This window comes from Psittacula echo (genome assembly GCF_963264785.1).
Source record: "Psittacula echo genome assembly, chromosome: 4".
In the NCBI taxonomy this organism is placed as follows: Eukaryota; Metazoa; Chordata; class Aves; order Psittaciformes; family Psittacidae; genus Psittacula; species Psittacula echo.
In genome coordinates this window covers 80,530,726-80,552,770 of record NC_137738.1, presented here as the reverse complement: position 1 = coordinate 80,552,770, position 22,045 = coordinate 80,530,726, and the positions used below count along the sequence as shown (strand labels likewise).

Genomic DNA, 22,045 nt, shown 5'->3' with positions numbered 1-22,045 from the left:
AGCATTAGATCAGCTAATCCTACCACTGCTTTCAGTAAACAGCCATTGGATTGTTTTTCAAATTAAAAACAAATAAAAAATTACACTACTATCTGGTCAGGAAGGGAAAAATATAAACCCAAACACTTATGCCTGGCATGTGAACAGCTGGGTGCATGCTCATGATGATTCAACTATAATATGTGCTCATATAATTAGATAAGCAGAATAAGTTGTTTGGGGAATCTAGTATGGAAAATCTGCTGCATGATTGATTAACATTTTTTTTCTTTCCACTGTCTTTTTTTATCATGCTTTTCTCATTGGAAGTGTTGGAGGAGCAAAGGAAGTTGTCCTGGGTTCAGCAGTAGCAGTCATTTTTCTCCTTCTTAGTAGCTGGTGCAGCGTTGTGTTTTTGACTTTCAGCCTGGGAATAATGCTGATAACACCGATGTTTTTAGTTGCTGCTCAGTAATGTTTACTCTGACCAAGGACTTTCTGAGTCTCATGCTCTGCCAGGGAGGAGGGGAAGCCGGGAGGAAGCAGAGACAGGACACCTGACTCAAACTAGCCAAAGGGGCATTCCATACCACAGCACGTCACGCCCAGGATGTAAACTGAGAGCTACCCAGAAGAGTTAGATCACTGCTCGGTCGGACTGGGTATCGATTGGCGGGTGGTGAGTGGTTGTATTCTCTCCCTTGTTATTTCCCTTATCATTATTATTATTGGTGGTAGCAGCAGTGGTTTGTGTTATACCTTAGTTACTGGACTGTTCTTATCTCAACCTGAGGGAGTTACATTCTTTTGATTCTTTTCACCATCCCTCTGGGAGCAGGGGAGGAAGAAAGCGGGCAGTGAGTGACCGACTGCGTGGTTCTGAGTCACTGGCTGGGCTTAAACCACGACAGAAGTTCTGTGTGTCTACTATTGTTACTGCTGAATGCTGATATAGCAATTTGGCTAGGTAGGGAAGAAACAGCCCTTATTTGGCTTAAATCAGAAACCAACTCTATACTGATGCAAACAGACAACATGATTCTTTTCAGAGAGGTAACTGCAAAGGAGAGGGTAAGAACCTTGTTAGACAAAGTTTTTAATATTTGTCTTTCATCAGCTCAGCAATTTGGAATCTACTTGTCCTCCATCCATGATGATGATTTAAAACATACTGTTTTTATAAGAGAAGTTCCTTGGAGCCCATGGAAAACTATCCTTAATTATCTGATATTAAAATGAGCAGGGATACTCTCAGCTGCTGACAACTGAAAGATCTCAAATAACTGAATATGCTGTTTGGAGGAATAGAAACTCTGAATTTTTGTCTACCTTTTGTTTAAAGGTATGCAATGAGATTTGAAAAGTCTAGAATATGTACCTACAATTTTCCCAGTTATTAGGCAATTTAACTTATTTCATCATCTGAAGATGCAGCAGCAGTATGCTGTGAAACTTGCAGGTGGCAAAACATTAGTTCATGTTTAGTTCAAGAACTTCTGTTAGATGAGATGATATATACTGGCTTCTTGCAGCTCAACTTGAATTTAAACTGAGCAATTCTGTGCTGCTTAATTTCCTACCTAATGTAGCTGTAAATGTTTCAGCCCTTTGGACTTCTGTATTCAATGTGCACCTTTGGCATACTTAACAGTCTTCCTCTTCATAACTGAGAAAAATGCCATCCTTTCTCTGTCTTCTTAAAACATTTTGAGTAGTTTACCAAAAAAAAGAAATCATAGAAAGAGTGCATTTAAGCACTGATTTTGTACCACATGGACAAGAAGATAAAAGCTACCAACAGAAGAAAGCTCACAAAATTGCTGCAAACCTGTCAGAAAACATGTGTTGTAATTAAAACTGTATGGACAAATCACTTTAAATCACAAAGCAGTTGTATGAAATGAACTAATTCCGACAGTGTTAGGCCCACTGTCTTTGGATAAAGTTTGTCTTCTACACATTAACTCATCAAATTAAGAATCAGAGGAATCTAGAAAGAACAATAGAGTAATATCCAAGCTTAGGCCTCTTTTGGCTTATAACTACCATACTTGCCTGAGTGGTAAAATATTTCATATTTAATCTACTCTTAATAAGGGGCAGATTTAGTCAATCTGAGACTGTGCTGCTGACAAAAAGAATGGTGCCCATTAACACCTTGATGCAGGTGTTCAAGGAGTGTGATTAGAGACCTGATCCCACTAAAACCCAAATTACCAAATCCCGTAAAAGATGATTTTTATAGTCAGTTCAAGAGAATTTCGGTAGCCCTTCACAGCTAATGAGACAATGTTAGCCTTTTCTTTCAGTTGCCTGTCCAGTAAGACTGACACTACCCTCCTGAGCAAAGAGGACTTTAATAAGAGATATATTGATTCCAAAAGCTGTAAGATGCTTATCAGCGTAAAACTCACAAGAAAAATATAATGTTACAGGTGTTAAATTGTCTCAAAATACTTTATGGTGAAATGCAGTATATACAATAATATACAGACATTTGCTATTCAATATGAATTAATGTTGTAGGTGTTGGAATGTGTGAACACACGAATACCATAGGATTACTTTTTAGCATTCTCAGATATTTTGCAGTTTTTAGTAAGGATGAAGCAAATGGAGATGTCTACCATGTTTCCCTATTATGAAATAGAGGCTTCCTCTATTATTAAGTATGTTTTGGAAAAAAAAACACCAAACAAACACCAAAACAAACCAAAACCCAACAAAACAAACAGCAAAACTTTCTGGCTTAAATTTGAGTCTTAAAAAGGTTAAGAGAAAACATATGGAATAATACAGGCTTAGAAAGCATTCCTTGTCCCTGGGGGAGGAATCGGGTGTTTAGCAAGACCAGCAATACTATGTCTTTAGCTAAGAGAACCTCAGTGCATCACCACACTGAGTTCTAGATTTAAAAACCATATATACACATTTGGTATATGCTGCTGCTGAGCTTATTGTCTACATCAAGCAACCAGCAAACTTCACTCATGTAACTGTGAGCCTGTTTTATCTTACATATCTCCACCTTATGCTGATCTACATGAGAACTGAAGAAACACCATTTACAAAGTGGTACCATAGAAATGCCTGATTCAGTATCTGCATGAAATACAGTTAGCAATCCGAGGTAAAGGAGACTCTACAGAAAGATTATAGGGGTAAGTATTTGGTCCAAATAAATTCACTAAAACAAAGTGATATGTGCCTCTCTTCTGTTAAAGGTGAAGGAAGAACTCACAATCTTGATAATCATAGAATCATAGAACGGTTTGGATTGTAAGGGACCTTAAAGATCACCTAGTTCCAACCCTCTGCCATGGGCAGGTAAATAATAGACACCTACCTTCAGGAAGAGTGTTTTTCATCCACTTCATCCAAGCAAAGAATGGTCAGATTACGCCTTGTCTTATGTGAACCACAGACTGGTGTTTAGTTTTGTATTTTTCACATTTGCCATTGAGCAAAACTTACACCATTCCCCACAAGGCCTGCAAGTATAATCCTGTTATTTTCCAGATGGGTGAACAAAAGAGGTTGCAGAAGATTGCTTCTGACAGTGCTGGGAACAAAACCCAGGGGCCAAACCACCTATCAGATTTACATAAAATGTATTCAAATGCAAGAGAAAATGTATTTTCTGAAGGTGTTTTGAAGAGCTGCTGTGTAATTTAGTAGTAACACAGCATGCTACGTTATAGCTCCTACATTTACATCTGTTATTACTTCCAGTTCACTAGGTGCTGGCAGCTCTGACAAGACAATGTGAACTGTAAGGGGGATAAAACAGTTTCTGTGACTATGTACAGATCCTTAGTTCCTGGTGTTCTCACTAAAACCCATCAAGTTGTATCCACCATCAATGCAAATGGATGACCAGCACTGCAAACTGCATGGAAGCTGTAGAAGAAAAACCACAGTGATATATATCCCAAAGCTATATATGCACCATTTTCTTAGACAGCGAAAGGTACAGCGAACATGTGATCCTGCAGTTGAGCAAAACCTCCAGAAAAGGCAGTCTACAGCCTGAAGAGGAATTTCATTTTATTGTAATCCAAACCACCATATTGCATGTCTGTTTCATACAGTTCACTTGGAGTGTGAGTTCAATGCAGATTTGGCCTTATATAAAGTCTTGTTATTTCATAGTAAAGCACTGAGTTTCCAGAGACCTAGAGAACCTTTTTGCAAACTATGACAAAATAGTTACTATATCCTGAAATACCTTGTGCTGCAGCGGATGGTTTTCATGCCTCTGGAAAGACAACAGCACCAGTAGTGCTAGACATTAATTAGTTTTCTATGTTCATTATATGATAAAACTTATAATGTGACTACAAGAATTCTACAGTATAGTCACCTTTACCTTCTGTTGAGCAACAGAAGAATAAAACCTTATCCAACACAAGGCAGCACTAGCTGTAGTTTAAGTAAACTACAAAGGTCACATTTATTACAGTGTTTACCTACACAACTATGTATGCAAGGAATGTAGAAAAACTACTCCACAGTTCCTTCTGTGGTGGGTTGACTTCGGCCAGCTGCCAGCTACCCACCCAGCCGCTTTCTCACTCCTCTTCATAAGGATAACAGTGGGGATGGGGGAATAAGATGAAAAAGCTCCCAGGCTGAGATACAGAGTGATCACTTACCAATTACAGACATAGGTAAAACAGACTTGCCACGGGGAGAAATAATTTAATTAATTAATTACTTAAACGTTGGCTCTGGTGCCTGAAAAGCCTCCTCCCCTCCTTTGTGCTCACAGAACTGCTTTTCCTTTCCCCCTCAACATCTTCCTGTGTGGTGTTTGCACTTCCTTAAAAACGTTTCCCTGAGGCACCCCCACTTCAGATGTGGGACTCAGTGATTCCCCGCGGTGGGTGGTCTGGATCTGGAGCTGGCTGTGTCCAGCACAGGAGAGCCCTGGCCTCTCCTCGTAGATGCCGCCTGGCAGCCCCTGCTGGCAGTTCCTGGGCACCCGCACTTGGTACACGTTCTTCCTATAAGCTCTGCATGCACTTTGCTAAAAGATTAAGATATTGACATGTGGATGTAAATATATTAGCTGAAAACCTAAGTGACTTATTGTACAACCTTGTCAGTACCAGTATAACAGCAATGACTTTGAAAACTAGGCTTAGCTATTTTAAAATAGCTTACCTTGTTTTGAACTGTATGGTGTAATACTAGCACAAATCTGCACACTTAACCTGTTCCTGATGAAGGTGTCTGCCCTCTAGTTTCTGCTACATTTACCCACAGGTTAGATTTCTGTCTGCAGTCTCCAGTGAAGTGCATTATTTTGATTTTGTATTTCCAGCCATGTCAAGGACAAGATCAAGTAATGGTCACAAAATGACAAAGCATATTTAGATGAAGGTGATCAGAAGTAGATGTAACAGCACCATCAATAACTCAATAGGAAATAGATCAACAAAGCTAAAGACAGTGGAATAAAAGGCAAGGGGCACACAATGATAAGCAAGCAGAGGGGAAAGTTTCATGGACATTGTGTGGTCTAATAAAAAGCCAGGTCAATGGGTGCTTCAAAGAGCAAGCAAGAGATAATGACAGTCAACAAAGTGGAGAGATGAAAAAAAAGCTTCTCCCACTTGAATTAATTACATTCCAGAATATAAATACATCATATAATGTACTTCAGTCATAGAGAAATACCTTCCTTCCTCAGTTGTATTCCTGAGTTTCTTTCAGACTTTTAGAAAAATGCAGCTCGCATGTACCTCTCTCAGCTGTATCTCTCTCTCAAACCTGACTACTCAAGAAGACTATTTAACAAATGTATATGTGAATTTTACTCAATACTCTCTTTAATTAAGTAATTAAATTTGCAGCACCAAATTTTCTCACTGCCAGTATATAAAGCTAGAATTAAACTGGTTATTTTTAAAACAATCAGCTGTTTGATGTCCCATTTTTTTCCTTCTCTTTATATATGCAAACTATATATAAAATATCTGCCTGCAGTTCATTCACAGTATCACAGTATCACAGTATGTTAGAGATTCGAAGGGACCTCAAAAGATCATCTAGTCCAATCCCCCTGCCGGAGCAGGAACATCTAGATGAGGTTACACAGGAATGTGTCCAGGCAGGTTTTGAATGTCTCCAGAGAAGGAGACTCCACAACCCCCCTGGGCAGCCTGTTCCAATTCAGAAAGCAAGAAGTTAGAAATAAGGTTATAGTAATTAAAATAACATAATAGTAATAAGCCACAGAGCAACTATTGCTGTTTCTTCCTTCCCTCATCACCTTGAATATAGATTTCCAATGAACTGTATGAAACAGACATCCCTGGTTAGTATATCTGAGGTTCTGTGATGATTTTGGGTTACACAGCTGGATTGAGTATAGTACAATATACAGATCATGTACCAGGATCTCAATGACATGTTTTAAAAATCTGTTTAAATACATGGCCTCAGAACATTTAAACTTTCGAACATCTTTCTGAGATAGGAAAGAAATACTCCCACTTCAGACCTGTGCAAGCTAAGTAACAAGCCAAGAGTAACCAGACTCTCAGACCACATAGGAAGTTTGCTGCTGAGCTAGGAGCTGATTGCCTAGATCAAGAACTGCTCCCTTCTCCTTAGCACAGAGGAGAAAATTAAGCTCATCTCGCAGCAGTCTGGACCACACGACTTCACTGCCTGTTTCATTGTTTGTGGACACCTGCCCTCTGATTCCTCTACAGCTACTGGTGCTCATGAGGTGTATCAGAGAGCTAACTTGGCTTGTCTGGACATACGTTTTCTTCCCTTTCCCTCCACCACTCCTTTTTTGGATATTAATGCAAAATCTACCTCCCTACTATTTTTTGATTTTACTGATTTTCAATATCTACAGAGCAAACAGCACTTCTTTTTGCTTTCAGCTAAAACAAACAAAAAAGAGAACTGTAAGCTGTTAGAAGCACACTGAACCAATTTTATTTCTGTATTGATCTTCCACTTATGCAATAACAGGCTTGAGGAAGAGAATTTTAAAAATTGCTTTGCCTTCACAAGATTTTGTTTGTTTGTTTGTTTAGCACTTCAAAACTCACAAATACAACAGTGTAAATATTTACTATCATCTCACTTCTTGTGAAGAAGACATGGCTATTTGGCAACATACTATATTTCTATAGTTCCACATACTGTGCCAAACTAACATGAATTATCATGTATGTGAAGGAACTGCTTTTACTTCCAAGCAGATTAGAAAGGCTCTGCATTCTGTTTCTTAGCTGGAATAGCTGGAACAGCCAAGTATTTTGAAATCTCTGCTATCTGTTTCAGACAGACTCATCTAGCTACAAGAAGACAAAAAAAGTGAATACTGTGAGATCATGGAGCAGAAACTATCTGTCTAGAGAAACTGCAGTGAGTAAGCAATCCCATCAACAGTATGTGGAATACAGTGCTTTATGTAGCACAGGGGAAATAAAAGTACTACGGTGTGTTTGAAAGGATCACCCTTAAAGCTTTAATATATGAATACATGAAGGGAGTGCTCTAAAGAGTTTAACAAAATTCTGGAAATTTAAGATAAAAACAGTTTAGAATTTCCGTGATATAATAAAAAGAACACTTACAAATGCTTTAGCTGTAACATTGCTAAAAGGCAAATTATAGAATTTTCAAAGCAGATGTATACAGAAAATGGGAATTGTGTTATAAAGACTATTAGAACTTTAATCTTGTTATTTTCCTTGCAGAAACACAGAGATTCTTCAAAACTTATTACAATTTTTAAAATTATAACACATAATCAAACCTAAAACTAAAAGGTAATGAAATGTGCATTCGTTTTGTTTTATAATGCATACCTTAATTCTGGTGAAATGCAGATCAATTTACCCAGTAAATTGTGGCATAGAGCTTCAGCAAAATCATATAAACTAAAAATTGCTATTAGCAACATCAGTCAATGAGAAATTAATAAATAATTATTGCAATTATCGACAGTGCATTGAAATGGTTTCTTTAATGTGATTACTAATCCTAGAGCTTTCTTTGGAAAATGAGATTTTCTGGTTATTCTTGCTTCTGAAAATTACACTAGCTATTAGTCATCTCAATTTTGATAAAAGGGACTACTAAACAGGATAGTGTTAGAATGTTCTGAATCATACAATACTTTAGTCATGCTCTGTGAAGGTTATAGCATGAAAACCTAGCAATCTCTTCACATATCTAATTACCGACATTAGAGATTACTATGGTCGTTACAGCTGATCCTGTTTGAGCAAATGAATATTGATATGACAAAGCTTGTAAGCACCCCTCCTTAGTCCTATTCCTATCACAATTTCAATCCTAGTAGGAAAAATACAAAGAAAATATGCCATCTTGAGCCACTTGGTATTTCTTTAAAATCGATAATTGACAGCAATGGAATTCATGGTTTGAGGGGTATTACTGAAATGTTCAACTTATCTTAGGGAAAACAGGCATAACAAAAAATGTTGGTCAAATCCGAGAATATCAACTGTCATTATTATTTTCAAGTATGGTCCTCTATTTAGAGATGAAGACTGAGGAAAATGCAACAAAATTATTGGCCAGGAATTAACCTTAACCACTGAAAAGATACAAAACACCTTCCATTTTACCACCAGGCTATACAGGCACTCTCACTGGGACAGTTAGTATACAAAATATAAAGCCTCACAAAAGAGAAATCATCAGAAGTATTTCTTTTTTTGCTCAACATCATAACGTGTATGCCTTGTACATTACTGAAAAGTTAACTCTTCAAGTCTTTATGGCTAATAATTATTTATTTCACATAGTTATGAGACAGTTATGCCTGCAGGCAAAGAAAATAACGTTACAAAATGAGAAACAAAAATGTTTCTCTATTTTCAAAATAAATGTCCAGGAAATGGAACAGCTTTATTGAAGTCAAAGGTTACCAGCTGTCACAGGCTTGAAGAAAGGAACTCAAAACAGTCTTTCTTCACATATATGTACATATATGTATGCTATTAATAAATCTATTCCTAGGATACCATACATGTGCAAACAAAACCACACATTGGTAGAATTAATTTCTTGTGATGATTTTCAAATGGTATGTTGCTATACTAGAAGTCTTTGAATGAGACAGGATTTGCCAGCTGTTTCTTCTTTAAGGATGAGTTAGCTCATCCTAGAAAGGTAAATGCAATGCAAAATAAACTACTGTGAAAGTTACTGTAATATTTGTGTGTTACCTGATTTTGCTTAATTATGCTAAGTTGAACTGCTTATAACTACAAATACCCCCAACAGCCTTGGGAATACGAATGAAGTATTTTAATTTCTTAAACCAGATAAGAATACAGAATCATAGATTTTATTATTCTATGATTCTTGAAACAGATAATAATGTAGGTAAAAATAACAGCTGTCCGTTCTTCTTACAGTGAATACAGTAATCTGTAGCATCTCTTATTCTGTCAAGTAAAAAAGTTTAAATTCTAGTGGATGATGCTTTGAGGAATAGAGGTTAAATTGTGTCCTCCTTTTTTTCAGGACACTGAAGGTTTGACAGGAATTTACTATGTCAATTTCAAGCTCAAGCTCAGAGTTATCTTTTTGAGTTAAAAGTCAGCATTTGACCCCAGACAGAATTGGATTTAACAGAATGACAGATGTGACATAAAATTTGATAACATAGGATCACAAACAAAATCTAATTTTTCAAATTCCATTTTCATTAGGAGGTTGGAAGGTGCACCATAGTAACAGGGCTTAAGAAAGAGAAAATTGTTTAAAATTCAAATAACTTTGTCGCTGTTTGCACTATTGTTTTTCATGGTACTAAAGAAATTTAAGTAATATATTACTTTTACCATTAAGGCTCACAACATCAGAATCTTGACTTTTCAAGTAGATTTGAAGTTGCAGCAATTTCAACAGAATGAAGACTTTCTCAATGGGAAAAAGATTGTGAGAAAGTAATAAGTTTTGTTTTGAAAATCTATGCTTTTATCTTTTCAGAATGTTTGTCATTTAGCACTGACCTCTATTTTTCAGTGGAGGTAGACAACCTAAAGACAAGCTGCAAAATTTCAGTTGAATGGCAGAAAGTTCTAGTGAGCGATAATAGTCTGAGTACTGTATGAATTTTTATTTTTTTCCCATTAATCCACATATTTATGTGTACTAACTCCTTTAGACTAGATACCTAACTTGAGAGCAGATAAGGTTAGATGGAGTGAATGCAAGTCATTAGAATATTTCTTGAATAGCATAAGTAGTCAACAGCTCATTTTTTTTTTCAAAATTTTTATCTTTGAAATATAAACATACTTTGCTTATGTTTCTCTGTGGTTTCAGGTAGGTCACTGTATTCCATGTGACTCAGAGTAGACATCAGTATGATGGAGGGTGCTGTTCACAACTGTGAGAAGATCTGTTGATGCCTGTCACTTCAGGAAAGGCAGCTGACAGTGCTGTACTATGCTACTCAGTATTACTGAACTGTTGCTACAGTTCACATTTAAAAATTTACATAGGTATGTAAGTATTTGAAAGAGACTGAAGAAAACTCACACCTAATTACATAAGTAATTAAACGTTAACATTTTTTTTTCATCAGTTGTTTTAGCTTCTGGACTAGACATCCTTACAGGTACTCAAATGACATTTAATACAGCTTGCTAACTTGCAAATAAGAAAACACAGCACGTATCAATCACTTCCATAGTGATATAGCCCTTTTATCTGACAGAAAAGCAGAATGACATGACTCCATACACTATGAACTTGTCTGCGGTGAGCCGCTTTGGAATAAAACATAGTTGATGGAAATTAAATTTCATATCAGATTTACCCAGCTAAAAGTTACAAAATTAAAATTAAAATAATAAATCTTTAAAATCACATTGATCAAGAGAAAAATAAAAAAAAAAAATCATGGCCAAAGCACATGATACTTCCTCTCTCCTCTTAACATAGCTGCCATTAAAGAGCTTAGTGAACTGTCTGTGTTGAGGATCACTGCATAAAGAAAACAGTGTGAAAGAAGAGAATTCTTAAGCCAGTATGTACTGTATGGAGCTAATAAGACTGTAGTCTGCAAACATTTATCATAAAAATACTGTCAGTGGAAGAGGGAAAGGCTGTGGATTTTCTTCACCTAGACTATAGTAAAGCAGCTGACACAGTTTCCTACAGCATTCTCCTGGAGAAACTGGCTGCTCATGGCTTGGAAAGGTATACTCACTGCTGGCTAAAAAAAAATGGATAAGTGGCTGAACCCAAAGAATGGTGGTGAATGGAGTTAAATCCAGTTAGCAACTGGTTACAAGTGGCATTCCCCAGGGCTGAGCACTGGGACCAGTTCTGTATAGTATCTTTATCAATTATCTTGACAAGGGGATCAACTGCACCCTCACTGAGTTTACAGATGACACCAAACTCAGTGGTGCTGTGGTTTAAGCCAGTCGGCAAGTCAGTCACGCAGTTTCTACTCCCCCCAACCCTGTCCCAGAGGGATGGGGAGAAGAATCGAAAAAATGCAGCTCCCACGGGTTGAGATAAAAACAGTCCTGTAACTAAGGTATAACACAAATCACTACTGCTACCACCAATAATAATAATGATAAGAGAAATAACAAGGGAAGAGAATACGGTGCCACCTGCCGAAAACAAGCCCAATTGATCAGAGAGTGCGCCCTTCTGGGTAACTCCCAGTTACATCCCCGGGCATGACGTGCTGTGATGGGATACCTCTTTGGCTAGTTTGGGTCAGGTGTTCTGTCCCTGCTTCCTCCCGGCTTCCCCTCCTCCCTGGCAGAGCATGAGACTCACAAAGTCCTTGATCAGAGTAAACATTACTGAGCAGCAACTGAAAACATCGGCTTTATCAGTATTATTCCCAGGCCGAAAGTCAAAACCACAACGCTGCACCAGCTACTAAGAAGGAGAAAAACTGACTGCTGCTGCTGAACCCAGGACAGATGGGAGTGTTGATCTGCTGGAGGGTAGGAAGGCTCCGCAGAGGGAACTGGACAGGCTGGATCAATGGACCAAGGCCAGTTGGATGCATCCTACTGGTCACACTTTCTGATACAAGCCAGGATGCTTCTGGCTTTTCAGCCACCGGGGCATGCTGGCGGCTCATGTTCTGCTGGATCTCAACTTTCACATTTTAGAATGTGCCATCTACTTTTCCAGCATGAAGACCAAATAATAAGCTTCAGCAACTCTGTACCACTGCATGGCCAAGGCTAGAATTGGGCAAACAACATTAACTGAATAATTTATTTAACAAATAAAGCCTTTTATGGATGGCTAAAGGTGCCCTTTTCAACCATGAGTAAATGCTTACATCCATACCACTAATTAAAGTGTGACAGAAAACTGGAAACAACTACATTTGATATGTTCACTTGAAAGATACATGAAATATTAATGTACAGAATACATTGATAAAGCTCCTTGGGGATGGGTGCTATGTTTATTAAATTCCACAGCAAAATTCTGACAATTCTTCAGGTTGTCCTGAGTTCAGCAGTAGCAGTCATTTTGTCTCCTTCTTAGTAGCTGGTGCAGTGCTGTGGTTTTGACTTTCAGCCTGGGAACAATGCTGATAACACCGATGTTTTTAGTTGCTGCTCAGTAATGTTTACTCTGATCAAGGACTTTGTGAGTCTCATGCTCTGCCAGGGAGGAGGGGAAGCCGGGAGGAAGCAGAGACAGGACACCTGACCCAAACTAGCCGAAGAGGTATTCCATACCACAGCGCATCATGTCCAGTATATAAACTGGGAGCAGTTACCTGGAAGGGCTAGATCACTGCTCGGTCAGGCTGGGTGTCGGTAGGTGGGTGGTGGGAGGTTGTATTCTCTTCCCTTGTTATTTCCCTTATCATTATTATTATTGGTGGTAGCAGTAGTGGTTTTGTGCTATACCTTAGTTACTGGACTGTTTTTATCTCAACCTGTGGTAGTTACATTCTTTCGATTCTCCTCCCCATCTCTCTGGGAGCGGGGGGGAAGGAAAGGTGGGGGAGTGAGAGAGCGGGCTGCTTGGCTGAGTTGCCAACTGGGCTTAAACCACGACAAGGTAAATAAAATGGAAAAGAGTGACACTATAATACATAGGCAAGATTTTAATTAATGGTTGCCTAGAATCGTCCAAACAGAAAAGAATCTCATATCCCCCATTACTGTTTAGAACAATCTAAACATTTTAAGGAACTATAATTTAAAAAATAAAATCTAGAGAAGAAAAGTGTAAGATGTTTAAAAAAATTATATAAATATTCCTACTTTAAAAGGTAAAATCCACCCCACTATCTCAAAGAATCAAAATAATGGTGACATGATAATTTCAATCTCTTGCTTGTTAAAATTACTTTCCTTTAACCACTGAATTGAAGAAGCACTATCTAACCCCAGTGACAGTGACATCGACATCATTTTAACCACAAATAACATACAGCAAATTTTGCACAAGGAAACACATTTCAGAATCCACGCACAGAATGAAATGTGTTTGAACTAATATGCTTTGAATAAGTTTAAGGAACAAATCCATAAAGGCAATCTAAACTACATCTCACATGTGTGCTCAAAGCTTTAGCTGAAATGTTCAATACAATATCGATTATGTAATCACAAAAAGTGAAACCCAAACAAATGCACATTTTAAAAACCAGAAAATGAATAATTCTAAAATAAACAGAAATGGAAACAGTGAATAAAACTGCATTGAAACCAGTCTCTAGTTTCTACAGGCAAGGCAAAAAAAAGCAAGCAATCAGAGTTTTACAGCTTTTTCCTATAAAGCTGTCATTTCTCAAGGACCGTAAAAGCAACGACTGAGCATTTAAAACTCATTAAATCTTCATCAGATTTGAAAGAAATGGCCATATCTAAGAAAAATAACCACATAGTTAAGAGAAAGCAGTAGTTGTAAACTATGAGTATATCTTAGTTTCCTGCACGTGGTGGATGTAGAAACAAAAAGTTTGAGAAGATGAAAATCTGTTCTATAGACATTATTGGTTGTGTTAATTACACTGTTTATCCACTGGAGCCATAGTTGCACCCAGAACTGTAATATCTGTTAAATGAAATCTTATAGACTTATTAAAAGTCAAGTTTAATGAAATATTATCTCCCAGTCGGAGTGTTTTCAAATAGAAATAGAAAAAATTATTTATTCCAGTCTGTGTCTTTTCCTGCATTAGAAGGGAAAAAAAAAATCAAAACCCCTCATTAATTTTGCAGGTAAAACATACAGATACAGTTCTCTATCTTCAGCAGTCACTAAGAGAACACAAATTAACAGATCTGTTGTGGATTTGCATTTTGTAGCCTATGATACAAGATCCGGGGTGTGTGTGTGTGTGTGTGTGTGCATGCAGAAATGCCTCGTCATTTGCTTTTTTCTTTGGCAAAGGTTAAGGATGATTGCTGAAGGATTACAACTTTATTGCTGCTTGGTGAAGGATATACTGCTCTCTCTACATTTTGGAAGGACTCACAAGAGTAATCACTAGTCATTTTGAAGGCCAAGCCTTCAGATGAATGTAAGTCCCCACCAGTCACAGCCTACAATCACACCTTGCAAGTTATTTAATATGCCATTTTTAAAGATAGCAGTATAAATTCCAGTAAACAAAGGTAAAGTGCAAATTGAACTGACATTACTTTTTAATGTAACACTATGGAGAATGAAGCCATAAATATCCAGGTGTTAATTTTAAGCTGGAAAACTAAGGAATTTTTTTTATTGTGAACATGAACTTTATAATTAGAATCAATCTTTTCAATGCCATTAAGCTGCATTTGTTGCTTATTATTAAGCTTTGAAATCTGTACAGCATTTTAATGTCTCAACCTTACAAAGCAGAGACATGGTGCTACCACAGCTAATACAGTGCAGACAGTTAGCTGACCAATGTCTCACACAAGAGTAGTCTTTGAGATTAAAAAAACTCCTTGGAATTGTTTGTTAATGTTGAGCTTCATACTTCTAACACGTATCTTCAAAGAGAAAAAAAAAATCTTTATCTGTTGTCTTTTAGGGATAGCGAGAGATAGAAATTTCTTTATAAATTTTAAATACATTTACAATTTGTACGAAACCCCTAAAATAGATTAATATACTTTCAGCTAACATGTAAGCAGATTTGAATGTATGCTGTGTGACTTTGCCTCATTAATATTAGGGATTAATGCTAATATAAAATGAAAGGAAAAATCTGTTTTAAATGTAGCAGAAGAGTAATGAATAGACCTGTGGCTGAGAAGAAATATAAGATGGAAATGAAACAACTTCTGAAATAGTAGATCCTTTTATTCTTCCATATGTTGAAAAGAGGTTTTATATTTACATTCTAATACTTTGTTTTAAAACATTATGGTAAAGCTTATGGGGTGAGAAGAATATCTAGCCAAAAAAAAAGACTAAACAGTCCTTTCTCCCTGTATAAGTCTACTTAATATACTGAGATCTCAAGCTGAGAAGGCAAATACAAAAATCTTTAGATATGCTTTTTCTTTCATTTTTGGTAGTTAAAGGGTAATTTCGAGAACTCTGATGTTCATATTTCAGAGTAACTTTTGCAGTCTCCTCTAACAGCAAAATTTGTCCTATCTAAACCTACCTTTAATTTAATAACTTGTGCAATGAATTCCCTCACATCACAAATGTTTACAGTTCAGGTGCACCAATTAGCTCTGATATTTTAGCTATTTAATAAATAAAATAATATAATATCTTAATTATAGTAAATTTAAAATTCATATGGGTGTCAGAATTATTGTTAAACCATTTTTAAGATAAACATTACATACTTTACTAATATAACACAACATCTATAATATCTTATTCATACCTTTTTCCAAACTAGCACATATGAAATTCCACAAGTAAAAAAGGAGTTAATCTTTTAGCAAGGCATGATACCAATATCTTTTCCAAAATTATAAATTAACTATTCTGTGAACTATTGTGTGCACTGGGTTAAAAATAACAGTACTGGTCAGCCACCACTGTATACTGCTGACAGGACAGTTGCATATGTAGCAATGACAGCTTATAAAATCATAGAATTGTTCAGGTTGGAGAAGACCCTTAAGATCATCAAGTCCAGCCTACATTGTGAGATGTTGTTAGCATGTTCATTTCTTAATTTTTAATCTTAAAAAATAAATTAGTCCTATATTTATCACCAGAATTCTGATGACAAGTCTAATTTATTCAATGTATAAATTAATAAGCAGAAATTATGAGCTACCAATTTGATACCAATTTGGTAGCTTAAATTTTGAGCTACCTCCAACGTTATGTCTAAATTGTGTCAGCTCTCAAACTGACTTTATCTGTATCTGTAGAAGTGTCTGAAGTTTGAATGATTCCTAAGTTCTACAAAGGACCAAACCAATCTGTGTGAACTAAAATGTATTTTCCATCAAGAACACTACCTTATGAAAAAGTTTTCCAAATATGCATGCAATTTTGTTTTCCAATATGTCTTTTTATTGCCAAAAAAAAAAAAGGTGAAGTCAGAGTTTATTGCTCAATATATATATGACTAAAACTCTTCAGTGCAACACAGTGGTAAGTTCTTACCTTATTGTGATAGGGATGAGTGTACCTTTGCTAATGGATTGATTGACAGATACAGTCAGAATGTTCTGAGAGTTTCCACAGCTGAATCGAACTGTTGGTCTTCCTTCCACAAGATACAAGTGAAGGAACTGTTGTCCAAAATTCCTTTCACTAGCTTTGAAAACAAAAATGGAGACAGTTACACTTCTGAAAGTGTAGGACCTTCCAAAACTATTCCACACTACTGGAATGCCATCACCAATCATAATGCTGTGTCTTATTTATTATAATTATGACAATTATGTGTCACAATTGAGGAGTCTTCTACCAATATAAAGGACTCCACTTGACTGTAAGATAAAAGCAAATTCTGTATCAACAGATGATAACAAGACAAAGTAAAAGAAAATAACTGAAAGACAGAACTTATTTTTAGACCAGTGTAATTGCATAAACCTTAGAGAGATCTTTACATTAATTGAAGGTGAACTTTTCTCTATATTCAGGAGTATTATTAAGGTGCCAAAGGTGAGACAAAAACACCAAACAAAACACAAAAATACTGTATCATGATTTACTATTTCATTCAGCTTTTCAAATATCTTGTAGAAAACAAAGATTATAAGAGAACATCTCCCTATTCTTACAATCTCTGTAAAGATCATAAATGAGTCACCTTTCCCAATTAATGACACATGTCAGACTTGATAAGAATAATTGCTGTCCACAAAAATTCAGACATAGTGTTACTTGCATAGTTCAAACTAAGGACAAAAATATATTAAAAAAACCCCAAATTTCCAGTCTTTGCTTGCTTCCACTGAATAGTATATTGTAAAGATCACAGCAAAATATTTCTATTTAAATGATGGGTGGCACATTGATAAAACCTACAATGGCCAATTATTTTGAATGGGTAATGTTTTATGAATTTGCCCTTTGAATTTAACTGTACTTACTTCTCATAGAAGCTAAGACACAGTTCCTGTTTAGGATTTTTATTCCCCATTAAGGCAAACTGTTAAAATATTAATCTTTGATCTATATTTTACTACATTTAACTGAAGAAAAAAAGGCACAATGGCTAGGTCATGAAATTGAATTTACTGCTTATATTTTTTTGGCAGTATTTGAGCAGGAGGTTACTACGTTCCTCTTAATTTCCAGAATCCTACCTGTATCAAATTCTCCAGCTTATCTGTAGTTCAGTTGAGAAAAAACACAACATATACAATATGCAAATAAATTCTTTATGAAGGTATATGGTAGGAGAGAACATTTGCTTCCTTAAGATTATCTGATTAACAACTTTATCAAACATAATGATAAGGAAAAAGGGTGAAACCAAAACACAGAGGCACAAACTCGACCAACAAATGAAGATAGCAACAAGAACCAAATCTGGTGGTTTACACTAACTGGTATGAGCATGTAGTGTGTGGGAATGCTTGTTTCAGTAAGATTATCCGATTGAGGACCCTGCCAAAATGGGAGAATAAGGAAAAAGGAAGGCAATAAGCAAAACAAAGATGTGACAAACAGCCACAGAAAACAGTAACAGAAGCAACAAACAGAAACCAATCTTACCAGTCACAGTAATGTATGAACTATCATGAAACTTCAGACATCACTTCAAAGAGTGCTAACCTGGACTTTGCAATTGAGAAGGGTGCCAGCGTGGGGGTCCAGGATACTGAGGAGGATTGTGTTGGTGGAGCTATACAAACAGGAAACTGAGGAGGAGCAACCCATGTATGCACGTGTCCTTTTAAATCTAGCAAGTGCCATGTGTGTGCCTTCACTAGCAAACTTCTATCTCTACCAGTCAGAGAAAAGAGAATTTGACTTTCTACAGCCAAGTTTTCTGAGTCCAGTAGACAAATGCTGTTGAAGTCAGTGCCTTGCCCATGGCAGACTGTGTAGCCAGCTGTGTAATGTTCTCTGTGTGTCTGCATGTGTACACATGCCTGTGTGCCTCTGGCATACGTGATGAACTTAGCATAGTTTAAACAGCAAATGAGAAAGCAGCAGCCATGTCAATCAGACTGGGATGGAGATCAGGTCTTTGGGCTGGGTTCCAGTGGCTGGGTAGGAAAGATTTCCAGACCTGGAGCTGCTGGAGACCGCAGCTTAAAATATCCCTTAGCATTTTTATTCAGAAAGGTAGAAAGAATGTGGGTGAACTTGGAACAGCTACCTGCTGGAAAACCTACTGATTTGTTAAGAGAAAATGATCAATTTTCATTCGGAGGACAAAACAGAAAGAAAAAGGTAATAGCATATAGAGAGGGGCAACAGGTGCTAGCAACTTCCTGATCATTTGCTTTTGCATAATTCAAAGGAAAAGCATTTCAAAATGTAAACTCTGTCCTCTAGAGCAGCTTTCTAGTCAACACAGTATTTCTTCAGTCTGTTACAAATCCTGATGACCCCCTGAAAGTCTTTTACGCTTGGCCATATTTTGTATTCTGAATACCCAATTAACTCCAAAGATACTTTAATTTAACTGGATTTTATGCATTTGGCTTTTATGCTTTCCTTCTACAATAATCTGTTAATTCTCTTTCAAAATATATTATATTTTTATTATATTAAAATATATTATATATTTATTATATTAAAATATAATATACTGTTAAAAAAGCCACTGCCTTTTAACCCCCGCATAACTGATATATGCACATACTGCATCATTCATTTCCTTATCTTCTTCTCCCCTTCCTGCACATGCTGTTCCATGCGTTTCGAATTTCTATCAATAAGCAAATCTGTAAGATACATTGAATTCAGAGAGAATGAAGTGGGGAGGGTTGTGAATGTATATACCGACAACATGTCATGAAGAAGCAAAGTTACAGATGAATAGATTATTTCTCTTCTGCCAGAGAATCTGCCTGTCCATTCACATGGCCCATTAGTAAAAACTTGGATGTAGGTCCTCATTTCTATTATTATTGTTATTATTATTATTATTAGTAGTAGTAAAGTAAAAATTCTGGGACAGCTCCTCCAAAGGCAGCATTACCCTTTGAAACCTCAGCAAGTGTTACTGCCTGAACTTCAGCCTAGGGAGTGCTTATAAGTCACGCTTGCTGGAGACTGATATTCTTCGTATTATCTGCTAGGTGGTATAAGACCCTTGGAAAGGACAGTCCTTCAAATCATTCTACAGTGAACATGAAAAGGCAGAGTGTCCCTGTGAAAAATTTTGTTCTGGCAATGTAAAGGAGCATATGCTGCCTAGCATGTATGGTGGGAAATTGCTTCTCCATGGGAAGAGCCCTAGTCTTAAGCACAAGAGACATATTCCAGGAACAGACATAGACAGGGAACCATCTGAGTGAAAAAATCTTGATGGATATTAGGGGTAACTTATCTTGACCTTAGTAGAGATTATGTCAGGGGATCAGGTCAAAGAAACCAGGTCTCAGCAATCATCCTTTCACAGGAAATGGCAATCCAAAAGGCTATATTTGTATGACAGCAAGCAAGTGGCCACTGGGGTCAAATGGCTATCTATCTGGAAAAGACAGATTTAAACTCCTATTAAACTATGGCATAAAGCTTTATTATGCAAAAACATTTTGACACAGAGGAAGGATACTGTGAAATGCTCTGCTTGAGAATGCTAGCTGAAATAACAGACAAATAGACTATGACTGAATTGCCTGAAAAGACCATTCTCAGTTTTAGGAGAGGAAGTAGCACTGGGGAACAGAGCTTCTGAAAGCATTGCTTATGAAAAAGGAGATGGTGTCCTTAAGGAATGCTATAAACATGGGCTGGACCACCTGAAATCCAACTGTCAGAGGTTATGGACTACCATATATACTAGAAGTTAAACAATCTGTCCTTGAAGGGATTGTGAACAGCATTATGCTAACCCAGTTAAAAGTGACAATGATGAAGTGAAGCTTTATAACTGTATCAGGTTTTTTATGACTACTTGAATTTATTTTGCTTTGTGGCTAAATGCCACAATTTGCTTTGATATGTTGATTAAATTAAAGCATGCAAACAAGTAAAATCATGAAGGAATGTAATATAAAAATGGTAAGAATGCAAACTGTATTCAACAAAGAAATATTTCTCAAATCATGTCTAATCTTTATTGGCAAAAAACATAGTAATTGTGTATATTTTCAGGGTTTTTTTCCTGACATATTTAAAGAAAAAAATCTCTTCACGGTCTACCAATAAATTAAAGACAAGGTCCAGACAAAAATTCCAGACAATTTTAGTCCACTGACTGTTACCATTTTTACGCTTATTAAATACATACTGAAAATAATTAGGGAAAATATGATTATTAAGAAGAAAAGTTGATTTGTCATTGTATTAAAACAGATGATGGTTTATAATCTATTAAAAATTATATGCTAACCATTTCTTCTTGTTTTACTTTCTTTGCCTTTGATACATGTAGCAATTTTCTATAAATAGGATATAAACTTATATCCTATCTCTTTCCCCATGTTTTTAACAACCTATTTTTGCCAGCCTCTACAAAAAAAATTAGTCCTTTGTATTTCTTGTTCTTAACCAACAATTGACAAAATCTTCTTTAATTAAAGTGTTAAATAGGAAAATGCTTTTCAACAATATAGTGCAAATCAGTAAATTGACATGCCCAGCACAGTAACTGATTCTTCTATTCTGCCTATTAGCCTATAAGTAGGCTTGCTTTATGTATATACATATTTTATTTTTCTTATTTGTATTTTTATATGGGTATTTGCATCAACTGCTAAAAGCTATGAAAACAATGCATCGGTACTTCTAAGTGTTAACTTTATTTTAAGATGCATGTATATGAACAAGAGAAGAAGGCACAGATCACCTTTTTGATTCTCACTGGGTGGTATGCTACATAAAGATAGATACAAGTTTTAATGCTTTTACATTTTCCCTTGAGATTCTGAATTAAATATTCTTCTTATACATTCTTTCTGATTCTAGTCATTTGTACAGCAAAAGCACCTTGTCTGAGATTTCTCACTGAAATTAAATGTTTACTAATTATCTGCTAGAGAAAAGGATGTAACCTCATGACCACCTGGTAAAATCAGGTGGTCTTGTAAAAAGGATAGATCTGCAAGTGGAATAATTAAATAAAAAAATAAAAAAAAAAGTAATTATTTTTTAGTAAAATACACATGAAACATGTAGATAACTGTGACTGTCTTATTTTTAAAAATACTTTTGACAAAGACAGAAGATTTTTGCTTTTTGAATGTGTGAAACTTGTTGTAACCTTAATCACAAGCTATTGTTAACATCTGTATATTAACAGCATATGAAAATGTAGGGATCATTAAACCTTTTTTGTAATTCTGTAGTTCTTGTTTCTAGTGAGTGTATTAGCCTCAAGATGACTTTCTGCTGACAGTTCATTTCTCAGCTGTTTGATAGTAGCACAGCAGCAGCAGAAGCATTAGTTATACTACTATTAAAAGGAGAACAGCTGGCAACAGCAGCTTCTCTTTTGAAGTTGTTAGAA

At 36.2% G+C, this 22,045-nt stretch overlaps 1 protein-coding gene across 1 annotated transcript in view; it reads right to left on the bottom strand.

The window, feature by feature from the left end:
- EYS (eyes shut homolog) overlaps positions 1–22,045 on the bottom strand; it is a gene marked incomplete at its 5' end in the record, with an annotated part of 835,842 nt that overhangs the window by 127,667 nt on the left and 686,130 nt on the right. The window contains one exon of the mRNA XM_080615919.1: positions 16,567–16,716. Coding sequence (XP_080472045.1) covers positions 16,567–16,716 — 150 coding nt within the window. The remainder of the gene's footprint in view (positions 1–16,566; positions 16,717–22,045) is intronic.